At 57.1% G+C, this 14,713-nt stretch overlaps 7 protein-coding genes across 7 annotated transcripts; 4 read left to right on the forward strand and 3 right to left on the reverse strand.

Annotated features, from left to right (window-relative positions):
* Positions 1-1,275, forward strand: N657DRAFT_719250 (uncharacterized protein). Its single transcript, XM_062797504.1, has one exon. It carries the CDS (start codon positions 326-328, stop codon positions 821-823), a length of 498 nt encoding a protein of 165 aa, XP_062641744.1. The 5' UTR covers positions 1-325; the 3' UTR covers positions 824-1,275.
* A 382-nt stretch (positions 1,276-1,657) lies between these two features.
* Positions 1,658-3,918, reverse strand: N657DRAFT_651767 (uncharacterized protein). The gene is made up of 2 exons (XM_062794228.1): positions 3,159-3,918; positions 1,658-3,096 (listed from the first exon to the last, which is right to left on the reverse strand). The coding sequence occupies exons 1-2, from the start codon at positions 3,766-3,768 to the stop codon at positions 2,129-2,131; spliced, it is 1,578 nt and encodes a 525-aa protein (XP_062641745.1). The 5' UTR covers positions 3,769-3,918; the 3' UTR covers positions 1,658-2,128.
* Positions 3,919-4,062: 144 nt separating this feature from the next.
* N657DRAFT_606922 (uncharacterized protein) lies at positions 4,063-6,211 on the forward strand. The gene is made up of 4 exons (XM_062790233.1): positions 4,063-4,486; positions 4,543-4,850; positions 4,912-5,479; positions 5,578-6,211. The coding sequence occupies exons 1-4, from the start codon at positions 4,310-4,312 to the stop codon at positions 6,028-6,030; spliced, it is 1,506 nt and encodes a 501-aa protein (XP_062641746.1). The 5' UTR covers positions 4,063-4,309; the 3' UTR covers positions 6,031-6,211.
* Positions 6,212-6,409: 198 nt separating this feature from the next.
* Positions 6,410-10,030, forward strand: N657DRAFT_629161 (uncharacterized protein; the record flags this gene model as incomplete). Its single annotated transcript, XM_062790864.1, has 6 exons — positions 6,410-6,930; positions 7,003-7,158; positions 7,234-7,290; positions 7,373-7,456; positions 7,518-8,271; positions 8,329-10,030. The coding sequence occupies exons 1-6, from the start codon at positions 6,624-6,626 to the stop codon at positions 10,028-10,030; spliced, it is 3,060 nt and encodes a 1,019-aa protein (XP_062641747.1). The 5' UTR covers positions 6,410-6,623.
* A 343-nt stretch (positions 10,031-10,373) lies between these two features.
* N657DRAFT_651769 (alpha/beta-hydrolase) lies at positions 10,374-12,153 on the reverse strand. The gene is made up of 5 exons (XM_062794229.1): positions 11,787-12,153; positions 11,601-11,709; positions 11,244-11,541; positions 10,989-11,178; positions 10,374-10,923 (listed from the first exon to the last, which is right to left on the reverse strand). Exons 1-5 carry the CDS (start codon positions 11,965-11,967, stop codon positions 10,424-10,426), a joined length of 1,278 nt encoding a protein of 425 aa, XP_062641748.1. The 5' UTR covers positions 11,968-12,153; the 3' UTR covers positions 10,374-10,423.
* A 798-nt stretch (positions 12,154-12,951) lies between these two features.
* Positions 12,952-13,720, forward strand: N657DRAFT_685587 (uncharacterized protein; the record flags this gene model as incomplete). Its single annotated transcript, XM_062796788.1, has 3 exons — positions 12,952-13,133; positions 13,194-13,533; positions 13,601-13,720. The coding sequence occupies 3 exons, from the start codon at positions 12,952-12,954 to the stop codon at positions 13,718-13,720; spliced, it is 642 nt and encodes a 213-aa protein (XP_062641749.1).
* Positions 13,701-14,530, reverse strand: N657DRAFT_651771 (uncharacterized protein). Its single transcript, XM_062794230.1, has one exon. It carries the CDS (start codon positions 14,441-14,443, stop codon positions 14,051-14,053), a length of 393 nt encoding a protein of 130 aa, XP_062641750.1. The 5' UTR covers positions 14,444-14,530; the 3' UTR covers positions 13,701-14,050.
* Between the last annotated feature and the right edge of the window lie 183 nt (positions 14,531-14,713).

Below are 14,713 nucleotides of genomic sequence, written 5' to 3' on the forward strand. Positions count from 1 at the left end.
GTGCAGTCGGCGTAGTTAGATAGGGTTTTCTCAGAGCTTTCGAAAGGCGCCGGTTTTGAAGACTTTACGCAAGTAGTCAAGAATCGGCTTCGTCTGGAGTTGTGCGCAGCAATTAGCCTCGATCTTGATAATAGGGGTGCCGGGCTCGCGGAAACCTTTCGTGACGGCGATGAATACCTGCATCACGGCAGGTTGACACTCTTGGAGAAACGCCCTCGTTGGGAAAGTACCAGTTCGGAGTACTGTCCTCAGGGACCGGGTCGACCGATCCATACCGGAGGCAAGCCGTCAGAGTCTTGACTGCCGCGACGGCCTGCGTATATTGATGGCGAAAAGCTTGAGATTCGACCAGTCTACTATGTTGGAGAACAGCCCCACAAGATATCCCAGCTTCTCATGTCCATCCTTCGTTGGCTGTCGTCTGTGCAAATCTCAGCACCCAAGACGGTGGTCATCGAGGACGGAGACGGCGAAGGCCCGTACAATTCGACAAGAGAGTCGCAACAGCATCGCGAAGCAGGTGGAATGTGTCGCTCCGCCGCTCCAGAAGCACCGTGAAGAAATTGATATAGCCCTGGAGGTAGTCAGAGGTAGAATTGCAAAGAAAGAGGTTGATGGTCGACGGCCGGGAGGCTCTGGCGAGCTCAGAGGCGTCGGCCTTGTAGACCAGCAGCTCTCGGAAGAGCAAGCGCAGGACGAAATCGGCGGTTTGGCTCTCGTTCCGCACGGTTTACCTCGTCGAGGACGAGTTCAAGAGACGGCGCAATCAAGTAGAGCTTCTCAACCATGTGAGCCACCATGTCCTGCATCTCTCGTTTCATAACAACGTAGGGGTAATCATCTGGAAGGTGGCTCAGAGTCGACAATGGCACTTCAGGATCAAGCAGCGACCGGAACACCAGGGTGCTGTTTTGCTGCGGCGCGGGTAGCGGGGCCTGCGGCCCGGAGTGCTTCAGCGTCCAAGGCAGCCAACCTGCTCTCCTGGTCGCGCAGCTCGGATTGAAGCTTCATAATCTACTTGACGTGGCCGCGGTTGTTTGCAGCGAAGTTGAAGAACCGACGGTAGACCTGGTCCCTCAGCTGCAGCGTCTCCTTGCTGGCGGCAAGCTTCGCCTCAACCTCGGCCCTAGCGCCACCCTCGCAATCCCTCGGTTCAAGGCTGTTGTAATATCGCTCGCGGCTTTTGTAGGACTTGTGCAACTCCTTGTATTCTCGATGGTGCGGGGGACAAAATTGCTGGTAGGTTTTGAGCAGGCGGCGCCGGCAGTCAGAACCGTCCCTCGAGCAGAACACGGCATCGCAAGTCCGCTCGAGAGGTGCTCATGATGTTCGCCCGGCTGGACCCGAGGTTTCCGGTCTGCGTTGTGCGAGCTGGCGCCGCTTGCCTTTGGGCGCTTAGCAGAAGAAAAATTCGGAGCGCACGTCCAACCCAAGGTTCGGGCGGGGTTGACGGATGCTTGTTCGTTGGAGTGTTTACGCACCAGGCTCTTGAGAATCCACAGCCAGTTAGAGAGGTTCTCTAACCTCATGAGATGCAATGTACTCAAGGCATAGGTAGCCTCATGCAGTGGCGTGATTGGCGGTAACTGAAACTCCACTTGAGTTGAGGACAACACGAACTGATTTGGGAACCCGGCAGCGCCGGCCGAAGGGATCTCGCGTGAATGTTGTGGCAGCGACTTTATCGACATACTCATGAACGACACTACGAACATAGCAGGAATGTATACCGTTACAGCGGTTTCATACCAGCTCTCTGGATGGGTGGCTGAGACGAGAGCGCCGGCAGCGACCCGTGAATCCTTATAGGGTTACCACTATCAAATTCTAACACGGACTCATTACCTAAACATACCTAGGTATATATGATTATAGCCGGTGAAAACTCGGGATTCAGTCCGCTCCCCTGAGTCAAGCTTGTAAGGTACCGGACGAGTAGCTGGGTCGATGACGACCAGCGAATCCCCGGTGTTGTAATTATGTTTTTTTGACGCTTGTTTTTGTCCTTGCCTCCTGTGAAGGTGCCCTTTTTCCTATCATTGGTACCATTGGTAAGCTAGGGCCCGAGGTCTTACCACTCAGGACACCTCGACCTTCGCCCTCCGCAAGCGTGGCCGTCCCGAGGGCGTTAGGCGGACGATGCTGGCAGCAGGGGCAGAGGTTTGCCGTTCCGCCTGCAAATCTCCACACAACGGTGATACTCCACCTCGCTCCTCACCTTCTCGACCAGACGGCCGTCTTCCACCCCCTCGGTGGTCCCACCCTCGTCATCGTCCGCCTCCTCGATAGCGGACAAGGTCGCCTCGCAGTCCCAACACAGACACCGCTCGTACTCTTCGCCGAAGCGCACAAAGAACAGTTCCCTGGTCTCCTCCATCCCGCCTTGCAGCACCTTGGACCCCAGCTTGTCATCGTGGTTGACGAAGACGCCGGTCCGCCGCTTGACCAACTCGGCGTAGGCCTGCGCAGAACACTGATGCGTGTGCCAAGCGAGGTCGATGTCAAGCGTCGGCACGAGCATTTTGCCCGGGTACAGGGCGAACAGGCGCAGGAACTTATCGTAGCGGTCGACGGCGCGGCGCAGCGTGCCGCCCGCGGCGGGGCTCCGGATCCACAGCTGCAGGTGCATCTTGTCGACGAATGCCGCCTGCCGCTGCACGTTGTCGGCAAGCGGCTGGTCGGCGTGCTTATCCGCGTCAGTCTGCTGGAGGACGGCGAGGAAGGCGGCGTCGCGGGGTGAGAGCTGGCCTTGCATATCGAGCAGGTCGCCCAGTAGGATGATGTGGACGCGGCGCTGGCCGTAGCGGGCGAGGGTGGTCAAGACACGATTGTTGCTGGCGACGGAGCTTTGCCTTCCTCCGCCTCTGCCGACGGACTCGAGGTAGCGAAAGAGGTTGGGCTCCAGGCCGGCGTGCGTTCGTGTCCATTCCTCCGAGACTGCGGGCAAGGTGTATGTCCAGTTTCGGGAGTGTATCGCGTCGTGCACAGCTTTCCACGGGAAGGGGAGTCGACGGAGCTGGGTTAGGCGGTAGCGGCTCTGGGTTCTGTCATAGTCGTGGGGATTTAGCAGGAAAGCGTGCCAAACCATGAGCACATCTTCAGGCAGTAGTTGAGGTCAGTGGATACCGCACATGTTGCAACCTCGGCCGAGGACATACCAATAGGAGGCAGGAAGGGCAGCTTCGACCATGTTGTTCCGGCCTTAAACGTTGCCCATTTGTCGGGCCCATCGCCACGGGGCGCCTCTTCCAAGAAGGCGTCTAGCTTTCTCGCCCAGACCTTGAACCGGCCCACGGCAATGCCGAGAAAATACAACCACTTGTTCCGCCTCTTGGACGGCAGTGTCTCATCCCTGAGCTGCACTGGCTTGTGATAATACTTCCGCTTCTGGTGGCTGTACGTCTTGCGGAAGACGGTCTTTTTCTCTTCCACGACGCCGAATGTCTTGTCGAGCGCCTTGGAGTCAATGACGTCTTGGCGTAACCTGAAAAAGACCTCGAGCAGCTCGAGGTGGACAGCGCATTCGCTCTCGGTCGGGAGGCCCGACTCATCTGGCGCGGTTGAATGAGTGGGCGGGACGTGGAAGGATGCGAAGAGCTTGGGGTCCGGGATCTTTGGCTCTTCTTCGACCGTCTTAGCGGTTCGTTCATACCGGTTGAACGCAGTTTTTGCGTTGTGATAGCTGTACTTCCCAGGCACCAACGAGTTCACTTCGGCTTTGCTGGCGGCGTGGAGGTTCTTGAGGTGGAATGGAACAAGGTGGGCCATGGTGACGGGACTGGATGAGGTCTAGACGTCTAGTCTCCTCAGTTGGTTGACGGATTCATGGACGTGGCGGACAGAAGCGTTGGGCTACCGGTCTTTTCTCTCCTGTTGGTTTGCGAATGAGCTCCCTGGCCAGGATGCGGGGCAGCAGCATGATGCATTGTCACGCCGACGAACTTTACACAGTAGTCGGGCGTGCGGCTCTGCACCAAACACAGCCTCACCCGCCGCTGATTGGCTGATGTGACCTGTCAAGGCAGACACCGTTTCCTTTGCCAGGCTACGTACCGTCCGTCATCAAGTCGGGTGACGGGATTAGCTCCGTTGAGCACCCAAAAGTGTCAAATCTCAACTTTTAAGCTTTTCCGTCGTTTCCCGGGTCCCGGGCTAAGCGCGTCGCCAACCATATCTCCAGGCGCCCCTCCAGCCGACCAGGCATCATTCCGGATCTTCTATTCACCTTGCATCTTCTTGAGTAACGACGTTCGAGCACAGCAACCTAAGGCTCTTCAACTGGAAAAGGAGTTTGTCATCGAACAAAGTTATGTCTGGAGGATGGTCGTGTGTCGTACGCTTCGCGTGCCACTTACCCATGGGCATGATTGGCTTCAGCGGCCGTGGCGTATATGACGCCGTTAAAGACTTGGACGCCCTTGGAATCTACGATGTGATTCCAGGCGGGCGGATGTTCTTGTCGGGCCTGCAGATGTACGCGACTTGGGTAAGCCCGGAGAAACTGACACGGGAGCTGCGTGGTTCTCTAACAGATAAGCATAGGGAATATTTGCGTTCGCATGGAACTTCGTCATGTTCATGGGGTGTATGGCGTGCTACTCGTGGCTCTGCTTGCTTCTCGGAGTCGTTGATTCCATGATCGCCAGCTCCCTTCTCGTCAGTGCCGTCAAGCAAGCGCAGTTCCTCCCGCGGACTTACAGCAGTTGCGACTACGCGACCGACTGGGGCAACGGGACGGACGGCCGCAACTTTTTCCTCGCTGCCAACGAGACTACATTCAGCAACTACGGGGGGCCGAAGAACTTATGTCACAGCATGGTCGAGCTTTGGGCCATTACCGTCTCCATGGGGTGAGTTTTGACTGCCCTCCCCCTATGACATATAATTAATAGTAGTGTTGCGACGGAGCAGTGTCCTCTACATGCTGACTGGGGTTATCAACATTCTCATCGGCTTGGTACAGGCTTACGACTGCCATCATCGCAACGGGTCCACGTATTACAGCGGCTACACGACCTACGACACAACAGTCAACAACAGATCGTCACGTTGGGCTGGCCTCGGCAGGTTTGCTCTTTGGATCCTGACACCGGTTCTCTGGATCTTGGACCAGCCCTTGGCAGCCTGCCGGTTCGTTTTGCGATACACGCGCAAGGCACTTGCCGCTAAGAGGAAAGACAGAAGGGACGGCAAATCCCTTCAGCACCGAAATCAGCGCCCAGGAAAGTTTCCCGCCGAGAACGAGCCTGACACTGATCATAAGCTTATGCCAATACTACCGTATGAGCTTCTCATCAAGGTCTCGGCGGACATCCACTACGTAGATCTGATCAGCGCCAGCCGTTCCTCCAAGAGGCTGCGGATCGGTTTGTTTGGTGCTGGCGGCCCCAATCCAAGTCAGCTAGAGGACCTCCGACGGTTCTCCTGCCAGGGAAACACAAAACGCAGCTGCGAGCTCTGCGGCATTCAAACATGTCCAGTAAGTGCCCGTTCCAAGGCAGTAGGATAAAGTACCCAAGATACTTTACGTACGACGAAGAGCTAAGTATCGACTGGAACTAACCCAATGTCTGGCAGCATTGTCAAACACTAGTAGCAATGGCACCGTCTCTAGCGTCCCAGCATCTCAAGCATTGCCAACCGCAGTGCTCGAAGTGTTTCTACGACACGTACTGCCGCTGGTGGGGACTGCAAGGCCAGCGCTTGGCGAAGCACAAAGAGACGTGTGGGCTCAAGGAGCAGCGGACCGACGTCGAGATGGCCTTGACAGCAGGCGTGTCGGCACCGGACACCAAGACCCTGTGCCGAATGTGCGCCTCGATGACGCCTGCAGAACGCAGGCGAGCCTTCGAGGCGAAGGACGAAAGGGAGCTCGACCGGATGGAAAGGCACCCACTCGTTTGCTCCAAGTGCAAGGGTATGCTCTCGGCAAGGGCTATGAGATGGTGGATCTGCGGGCAGTGCCTTACGGAGTGCCCTTCACACATGCACCCGGCATGGGCCGACGGGAATCCGCCTTGGCCGCTGTAAACAGCTTTGTCTCCATACTATGATCACCAATGACTTATCCGCTGGTGAAGCCCTGAGCTTCATGTTGCTATGGCTTTAACCCTACTAGTGTCTCTGCACTGCTGCGCGAGCCGCACTGCAGAAGGAAGGAATGGAGAGAGTGATGTCGATGTACGTTGGGTATTTGTGCGTCATGTGGGAGCCTGAAAAGCCCCAGAGCTGATAATGTATCTTGCCTTACCTTACCCCCTTCCTGACTCCTCGGTGTCCCCTCAGGTAGGTTGGTGCCCGCAAGGCTGTGGGAAGGCGTCAGCAAACGGCGGTGTCGCACCTGCAGTGGCGCAGCAGATAAGGCATTGCAACGGGGCGGTGGCAGTGCACTTGAACCCAGACCACTCCCCAATGTTCCAGGGCTGACATGGTTCTCGACTACCATCGCCTACGAGGCAAGACTCGCTCACAAGAAAGGGGTCCGGGTTATTTTATGTTGTGGTCATTGATCTCATGCGGTGGCCATCCGAGCGCGGGGTGCAAAGAAGACAAGCAGCCCACAAAGATCTGCGAACCGCGGGCCTCATACCTGACCTTGTGATATCTCTCCTAGAACGACAGCCATGTCTCGGTTGAAGAACATACGCGTAGCGTTTCTACCCTCCTCGCAGTCGAGCATTACCCCTGCGACTGAAGCACCCTGGACGTCGCTTGGGCTGGGAAAGAAGGTCCTGCTCCGTGAACTGGAAACGCTCTATTGGGAGGGTGTTCGAGGAGAACTCGAGAACATCGTCCGCACGTTGAACACTTGGCAGAAGCCCGAGTTCTCTGACGTGAAGGTGGACGACGAGGATGACATCTTCATTCACGGCTTCGATACATTCCTCGATCAGGTCACCGAAGAATCGCGAGCATTCGCTATTCGATATGGTGAGGCGCCGCTTCATGTTTCCTAAAAGCTTTCTTCCTTTTTGAAGATAGGTCGCTGAAAGGCCGTGCCAGAAAAAATAAAGAAAAAGGAGATGGAGCTGCGTCAGAAGAATGCATACGTAGCGTCGACCGCCAAGTACGCCGAGGCACTCAAAGAGGTTCTCAGAGATTGTCAGACCGACCACGCCAGCTCCAGGCTTAGAGCCAAGGTCCGGCGTGCCATTGATGGTAAAGGCCGGCCCATTCCCTGGCCAGGGAAGACGTGTGCAGCCTCCTAGGTTCCATTGTTCTAATCTTGTCCAGATCTCCCGAGACTCAGAGGCCTTCAACAACGGGCATGGATGTTGCTGCAAGCCACAGGTCGGCATATACCTACATACTTTACCTGACCGAACCTTACCCACCCCTGAAGAGCCGTGCATCCAACTGACCATGTCGGTAGGATTTCTCGACATTGAAAAGCTGATCGAACACCGGCCGCCGCTGGACAAGCTTGGCTTCTGGAAGCGGCCCGCAATACCTCAACGTACGGACGGCTTGTCTGCTTTAGTGGTTCATGCTTAGGTATTGATGCCTTGTTTTTCTAGTGGCCCTGTCCAAGTTTGACGGGTCTTGGATTCCACGCCTCGAGCCTCTGCGCTGCAGTCATCCTGACTGCAACAGCGTCATACGGGGAAGCATGTTCGTCCCGTCGGCCGCATGTGCTGGACTACCCGGCCAAGCCGTCGTTTGTGAGGACTGCTACCGCTCGGTCCACTACGGCGACACGTCTTTCACCAAATCCTACAAGCACTGCGTCCTCGCCGAAGCCATCACACCGCCAATAAGCCGGGCTATTTGCCGCTGCAAGGACGTCCCTCATTTTGATGGTTCAGGCAAGGCATTGTCCCTCTTTCCGCTAGCCAAGGACGCAAAGCATTTCGATGTCGGTGGGGCCGGAACCGTTCAATGCAGCCTTCTTAAGCTTGGTGAGACTGTCGCCCTGGCCAAGTACAACGGGCTGCAATCCGTCGTGAGCACCAAGAAACCATTCAAGTCGCCCTCCATGGTATCTTTATCCGATGCTACTCCCGGAAAGAGCACGGCCAGCACAGGCGAGGGCTCAGCTCCCAACATGGCTTTGAAACCAAAATCGAAGCGACTTGAGACCAAGACAGAGAGCAGCCTCCATGATTCTGCGACCCGAGTTGCCGCTTCAAGCTCCACGAGCGTTGTTACCGAAGCAACAGCTGATGAAGATATCCCCTTGTTCTTCAGGAGGTTCACGTCCAAGTACCCATTCGGGAATGTGCACATGGCGCTGAGGGTTGGCCCATTGGTGATCGAGAACGGAGTGGCCCAGTGAGTTTCCACGACAAGCACCCGGGTTCCCTTTTCGGTAGCTCACAATTATTCTAGCACCAAAGGCGGCGCCTTGGTAACCATGCGGGAACCGCCCGTCTTCCAGGGTCGGCTAATGCTGTTCACACCTCGCAACCGCAGCCTTGCCGTAGGGGGAACCGCGGCGCGGGAGATTTGGCAACAAGATCGACTTCCGATATCCCAGAAACGTTACAAAGCCGTCATGAAGCAGGTCGTCGGCGCCCCTTTCACCGGGATGCTACCCCACGGGGAGGAATTGGACATCATCAATGATCTTCTAGCGGCAAGCCTGAAGCCATTCGACGACCCGGGTCTGCCAGTCGCCGAGCAGCAAAAACTCATCTCGGAGAGTCTGGACCACGTGTTGGGAAAGCTGAAGGCCGTGATACACTCGAGGGTCATGATATACCTGGAGAGCATTGCGGAGCGGCTCCTGACCCCCAACACGAAGTTGACCTGGAGTGCCACGACCAACAACTGCCAGAGCTTCTGTAACGCCCTGATCGACTTTGAGCTATTCGGACCTCTTGTCGGCAGCACAAGCACACCAAAACCAGACATGCCCTCCCCTCTATACGTCATGAGTTTCGTTTGCCCCGACGAGGGCTACCTGCAGCGCGGCGTCGCGACCAAGTACGATGTCCCAAGCGGGTTGACCGAGGAGTACCTCCTGCGCTTCCACTTTGGGCGCCACGACGAGGCCGACATGATCGACACGCAGCAGGAGTACTGGTACGACTGGGGCGCCTTCGGCGGGCCGCTGTACAAGTACCAAGACCTCTTCCCTTGGGACTGCACCGAGGCCTACGGCCGCTACCCGACGCGCTGCGGAGCCTGCAACCTGGCCAAGCACGTCTGGGCCTTCCCCTTCGACGCCTGGTCCGTCGCCGCCCTGCACCTGACGCGCGAGCGGCACCTGTACGGCCCTGCCGCAGTCGACGCCTCCCTCGCCGCGGCGGGCCCAGGCGCCACACCCCAGACGTGGATGCGCAACCGCCTGACGGTGCTCACCGCCAACAACGTCCTCTCGCGCGCCGCTGTCGCCATGGCGCGGACCCCGCGCTTCGCGCGCACCACCGCCTGGCTACACAACTCTAACCCCAACCCCTCCAACCCAACCAAGGGCGGGACCGCCAGCAACCTCCTCTCCGCTTACCCTTCCCTCGCGCGCGTAAAGCTCGGCGGCATCCACCGCGCCCAGCCCTTCAGCCATTACTTCGAGGCCGGCACCTACAGCCACTACTTCCTGGCCGAGTGGGCTTTGCGCCCACGCGCCGAGCAGATCGCTGCGTACGAGGAGCTGCGCGACGGTCGCGTGCGGCTGCCGGACGTGGTGCGCGGGACCGGCAGGGGCCGGTTTGCGAGTCTGATGTCGTCGCGCGATCGCTCGCTTGGGTTTGCCGGGTTCGGTGGCGGCCACGCGGCCGGGGTGATGCCGGACGCCGCCGCCGCGACGCCCATGGACGCGAACAACGCCGGGCCGCTTGCGGACGCGGGCTTTACGGCGGCTGATCTCGGGCCGGATGTTCCGGGCGTCGAGGGGCCGGCTTGTGCGGTTGGCTGTGGGTCGAGTTGTGGGAGCGGGTGTGGCAGCGCCTCGTGCGGAGGGGATGCGGGAGGATCTGGGGGTGGCTGCGGCGGAGGTGGCTGTAGAGGAGGAGGGGGAGGAGGAGGTTGCGGAGGAGGAGGTTGCGGAGGAGGAGGAGGAGGAGGAGGTGGTGGCGGTGGTGGGTGCTGACGAGCGTGAACATCAACAGCTGCTGGCCGCTGGCAATCGTACCTGGGGTAGGTACGCGGAGCCAAGGCAGTCATGAGAGCCTTTTCGATTGCTTCAAATGCAGCTCCGTGGCGTGGGACCAGTGCCAATCTGCCGCCGTCTTTGTAAGCTTGTAGTGTGGTTTAGCCGTTCCTGATGAATTGCTTTCGGTAGCACGTCAAACATGTGCCTTACCCCATCAGCACCTCCAATCTCTCTCTGCGTCGAGCGCCAAGTGGACCAAGAACGCCGAATTGGGACCAGCATCGACACAGGTAACACGTGGAGTTTGCAGCGTCAACAGTGATGCCGAGGTAATGATACCCACAATGGGGAGTGTCTTGAAAGGGATGGATCCGAGGTCTAATACACTTCCTAGGCGCTCAGTTCCCCTTCCTCGAGCCGCCGTATCCGATCCGAGTAGCATGCGCGGCGATGTACCTCAACCCGACAGAACAGAAGCTGCTGGAATGTCTCTTCAGTCATCTCATATGCCTTCAAACAGATCCGGCCATCATCATCCAGCCGTGTCAGAAGGAGCACGCGACTACCAACATGGTGATACATAGCCGGCGGGACGGGCCAGACGTTTTCTGGACCAGCAGCTTGTTGAGAGGTCCTTGAGCCTGGGGGGTCCATGTCTCTGGTAAGCTCAACTCCGTCGTCGAGAATTGCGGGCTGCCCGTACAAAGAGCGGATAAGGTTGACCAGACACAGGATGTAGGGTTTATCTGCCCGGCTGACAACATCAAACTCGTTGATGATGTTGAGGTAGAGGCCCAGGGGCCGGCGCGGTGCAAGTCCTTCCACGTTCAGGGCCTGGGTCACGACTGGTGGAGCGCCGAATGTGATGCACGACAACCTCGCGTTAGAGGCTACAGGTATGGGCATGTCAGCATTGGATGAGATCGATATTCGAGTACGTCAGGCACCTTCTTACCACTGTCCGAATTCACAACACGGCGGAGAAAGAGCAGGCTCGCGACCGCGCCGCCTGCCGAGTGCCCAGTGAAGATGATGTGGATGTTGGACCGACGGCTCTGAACATAAAGGCGTATTCTCTCGGAAACAGCGTGCTCTAGCGCTTCCGCGCTATTTACAAAGCCGCTATGAGCATTAATGCTCCGCCCCTTGAGCCATTAGCGCTGGCTGACCATACTGCGGCGAACGGGCCGTCAGAAGGCTGGGTACGTACATTGCAGTCAAAAGCAGTTCGTGGCCTTGAATTCGCATTCACCATGTGGTCGACCTTGCTGGCGCTCCCCCGGACCGCAATGACGAGGGCGGGTAGGAGATTGTCATTCGTGTCTGCAGCCGGCGTTACGATGGTTGAGAGGAGCGCTTTGGTGCTGCCTCCGATAGACGGAGATACGATGTGGTCGTGCTCAAAGTTGCAGTACGAGGAGTTTGGCAGCCCTGCTGCGGCATCGACATCGTATGCGCCCAGCGCACATCTCCAGGCAGCCGAAACGACGTGGGCTGTGGCCTGGGAGCTACATATAGGCTCACATGCGTCAGCCTCGGCACGGGTGGTGGCAGTGGCACCTCGTACTATGTCCATTTGGTGCAAATATGTTCGTCTACCCTTGAGTTTGCGTATTTGGAAGCCTCCCGGTCAAGCCGAAGAAGGATATCACGGAGCTGCACGTCTAGGTCGCCTTCTGGCAGCAGACTCGTCAGCTGAAGCCTGAGGTCGAGCTCAACTGTCAAGGCGACCATACGCCAGGCAACTACTCACCACTAAGGTCGACTTGATCGAGGGCCTTGTCAAGTGCAGCCGACAATTCGACCGTCGCAGCTGAGGCGCCGCGTGAGTTATCGACAAAGGTTATGCCCGAGGCGGGAGTCTCGGCCGATATCTTCAAGGCCGAGGTGCTTGCCTCAGGGTGACTTGTGCCGACCCGGAAAAGCCGCTTCATCTCACCGAATCCACACCCGTAGAGAGGGCTCGGCCTACACTTGTCCAGGCAGAGAAATGGAAAGCTCAGTGGAGAATAGGAGCTTGCCTATGTAGTGCAAGGGAGCAACGGCCAAGTGGAGACGAGGATGTGATATACTTGCCAAACAAGGAGAAGGAGGGAAAGGAAGACCTTGCATGAAGCTGTGCAGCCTCAACGTGCGGGGGTGAACAGCACACGAGCCGAAACAATGCAAACTGAGGTTGCGGAAGCAACGCCACGTGCCTGCACAAGGAGACCCACTGCCGCCTGCTATACTCATGTGTACTGATTCTTTCCAATTTTATGGTACATAAAAATAGTTTCAAACCTCTATCACATACGACCATACCTGGTAAGAGAACTCAGGGTCGTGTTGGCACATAAGTGGGGCTTTTTGTGGGGCCTTTCTGCGCTTTTTGAGCCCTAACCCTCTTCTTTTTTTTTTTTTTTGGGCGACAGGTGCGAGGCGCAACAGGTTTTCGACCCGTCCCGGCCCCCGAAAGCTCGAAAAACGGAGCCGGTGCCGCCGCCTTTCTCGGACACAGTTACCTGAGAGACGGCGAGGAACGCCGGTCTTCTCGGACGCTTCCCCTGTCTGACTCTCTTCCCCGAGCAATCCCACATTATGGCCGGATTTCTTCCTTTCCACCCCTACCGTGGGCCACGGACGAAGAGGGAGCCGGCATCCGGGAGTGCGAAATCATCAGACTGCAATTCATGGAAGCGCCTCTTAGGCCCTCCTCCCCTTCCCTCCCCTTCCCCCTGCCCTCTCTTCTTCCCTTTCCCGTTTCCCCCTTCCATTGAACTTGCTCTTTCTCTATCTCCTTTTTTTGCTCGTTAGCTCTTTAGACGCTTATTCCCCTTATTCTCATCTCGTGATTTCTTCGCCGGTCATTTTAAGGTCACAACAAGGCCCTAGCGCCCCTCATCCACCCATTGTTGCCTCCCACAAACATCTAAGCCATGGCCGGCTACCTTGCTAGATGTGGCTGGCTCGATCAGATGTCCGCTCAGCCCGCTGAGCAAGAGCGGGCTCTGCAGAAGCTTTTCGAGGATTCTGTTGGCCAAGTAGGGAAACAGGACGGTCCTCTTGTCGAAGAGTCCACAAGGTGTCAGAGGGATCGGATATGGAAGCTCTGGGAAGGGTAAGCAAGCCTTCTTTCTTTGAAGCGAGTAACCTTTCGTCCGCTGAACTGGTTACGCAGCTTCTGTCGTTTGGCCAAGATCGACTCCGCCCGCGTTTGGGGAGATTTTCACATACAGCGCGATACAGCGACTCAGGCGATCCAAGTGTTCCTTACTAGCTACGTGCGGAATTCACTACAGATGCGCTTCGTTCTCGACGCACGCGAGCGCGCGAAGGTGCGGACGGTCACACATGCTTCGACGGTTGTAGGGATCTGGAGGGGGCTTGTTGCCGCCGCTGATTTCTACATCATGGAGCCCAAGAGGCGGGCTCAGCCCAAGAAAGCTCGTTTCTGGAGACTTCAGTGGTTCCACGCCGTGGAGGGCCGTATTGCAGGTCCTGGATTCAAGGTCGTCGCGGTCAGTGATACCTTGATGCATCTTTTCGATGTGGGTGCGTGAATGCTGACCAGGCTCTGGGCGGCAGTGGATATATGAAGATTTAGCGTTGAAGGAAGGCTTGCTCCTCGACTCGCCGTACCAAAAAGTCGCGGCGGCGCCTCCGACAGTCAGAAAAATCCTCTTCACTGAGCGACTCACTGGTTAACTTTCAGGTGACTATTACTCCCGCAACCGCCATGACGTTGCTGAAGGCGGGAAGGGTACATATAAGGCGCTATCCGGTGGGATCGGCAAAGTTTAAGAAACCTGCACCTCCCTTATCCCCGCACGATCTCCAATTCCTCTTCTTGCCCGTATGGTCAAACGCGTCCCTAGATCCCAAATCGTGTCTGTCCCACTATATTGACTTACGCAGCCCTCCCTTGCGAAAGTTTACGTATACAGGGTTCAACTGGTTCGGCGCAACATGCCCGAACTCGGAGCTGATTGTTTTGTTCGAGGGCTGTAGTGTCGGTATCGGAAAGGGTGGCGTATATCACTCGCGGCACGGCCTCGCTCGACAGCTCGGGAAAGTTGTGCACGTCCACGGCATAGTCGTAGGTGCAGTGCCGGTGGAGGAGGTCGGGAGCCAGGGGATGATGGTTGTCTCCCATGCCGAGGCGAAGCCGAGGTGGTTGGAGACGCGGAGGGCGATTGTGCGGGCAGAGTAGCGGTTTTGGTCATCCTGAATGCTTTCGGCTTGGGTGGAGGAGGTCTGAAAGGCAAAGGACTCCCCATATTCGGATGGGTGCTCGGACGCGAGGAAGAAGTCGTGCTGCTCGGGGGAGTGGGAGGGGGGTTCGTTATGTAGGTCTGTCTTGCGGGCGAAAATCGCGTTCATCAGGATAAGAACCTCATTAGCAGTATATCCATTTGGCGCAGCGTGCATCCTGGGAGCTACCAGACAGGCACAGGTGGGTCTAACATTCGTCACAAGTTGCCAGGTCAGAGAAGCGATATCTGTAGGACTGTGTTGATGATGCTTGGGGAAGGAAATGGATGGATGGATGGAATTTATTTCGCCCGGAGGCGCGAAGCCTAAAGGGCCTTGGCACGCTAACTACTCCAATTCCTTGACGTTCAACCATCAACTCGTACAAGCCCTCTACTCTCTCCCCTTTTCTCACGCCACCTGTTGCCTCTTGACTTAGTTTAGCAG

The sequence above is a fragment of the Parathielavia appendiculata genome, assembly GCF_033297405.1.
Source record: "Parathielavia appendiculata strain CBS 731.68 unplaced genomic scaffold N657scaffold_77, whole genome shotgun sequence".
NCBI lineage: Eukaryota > Fungi > Ascomycota > Sordariomycetes > Sordariales > Chaetomiaceae > Parathielavia > Parathielavia appendiculata.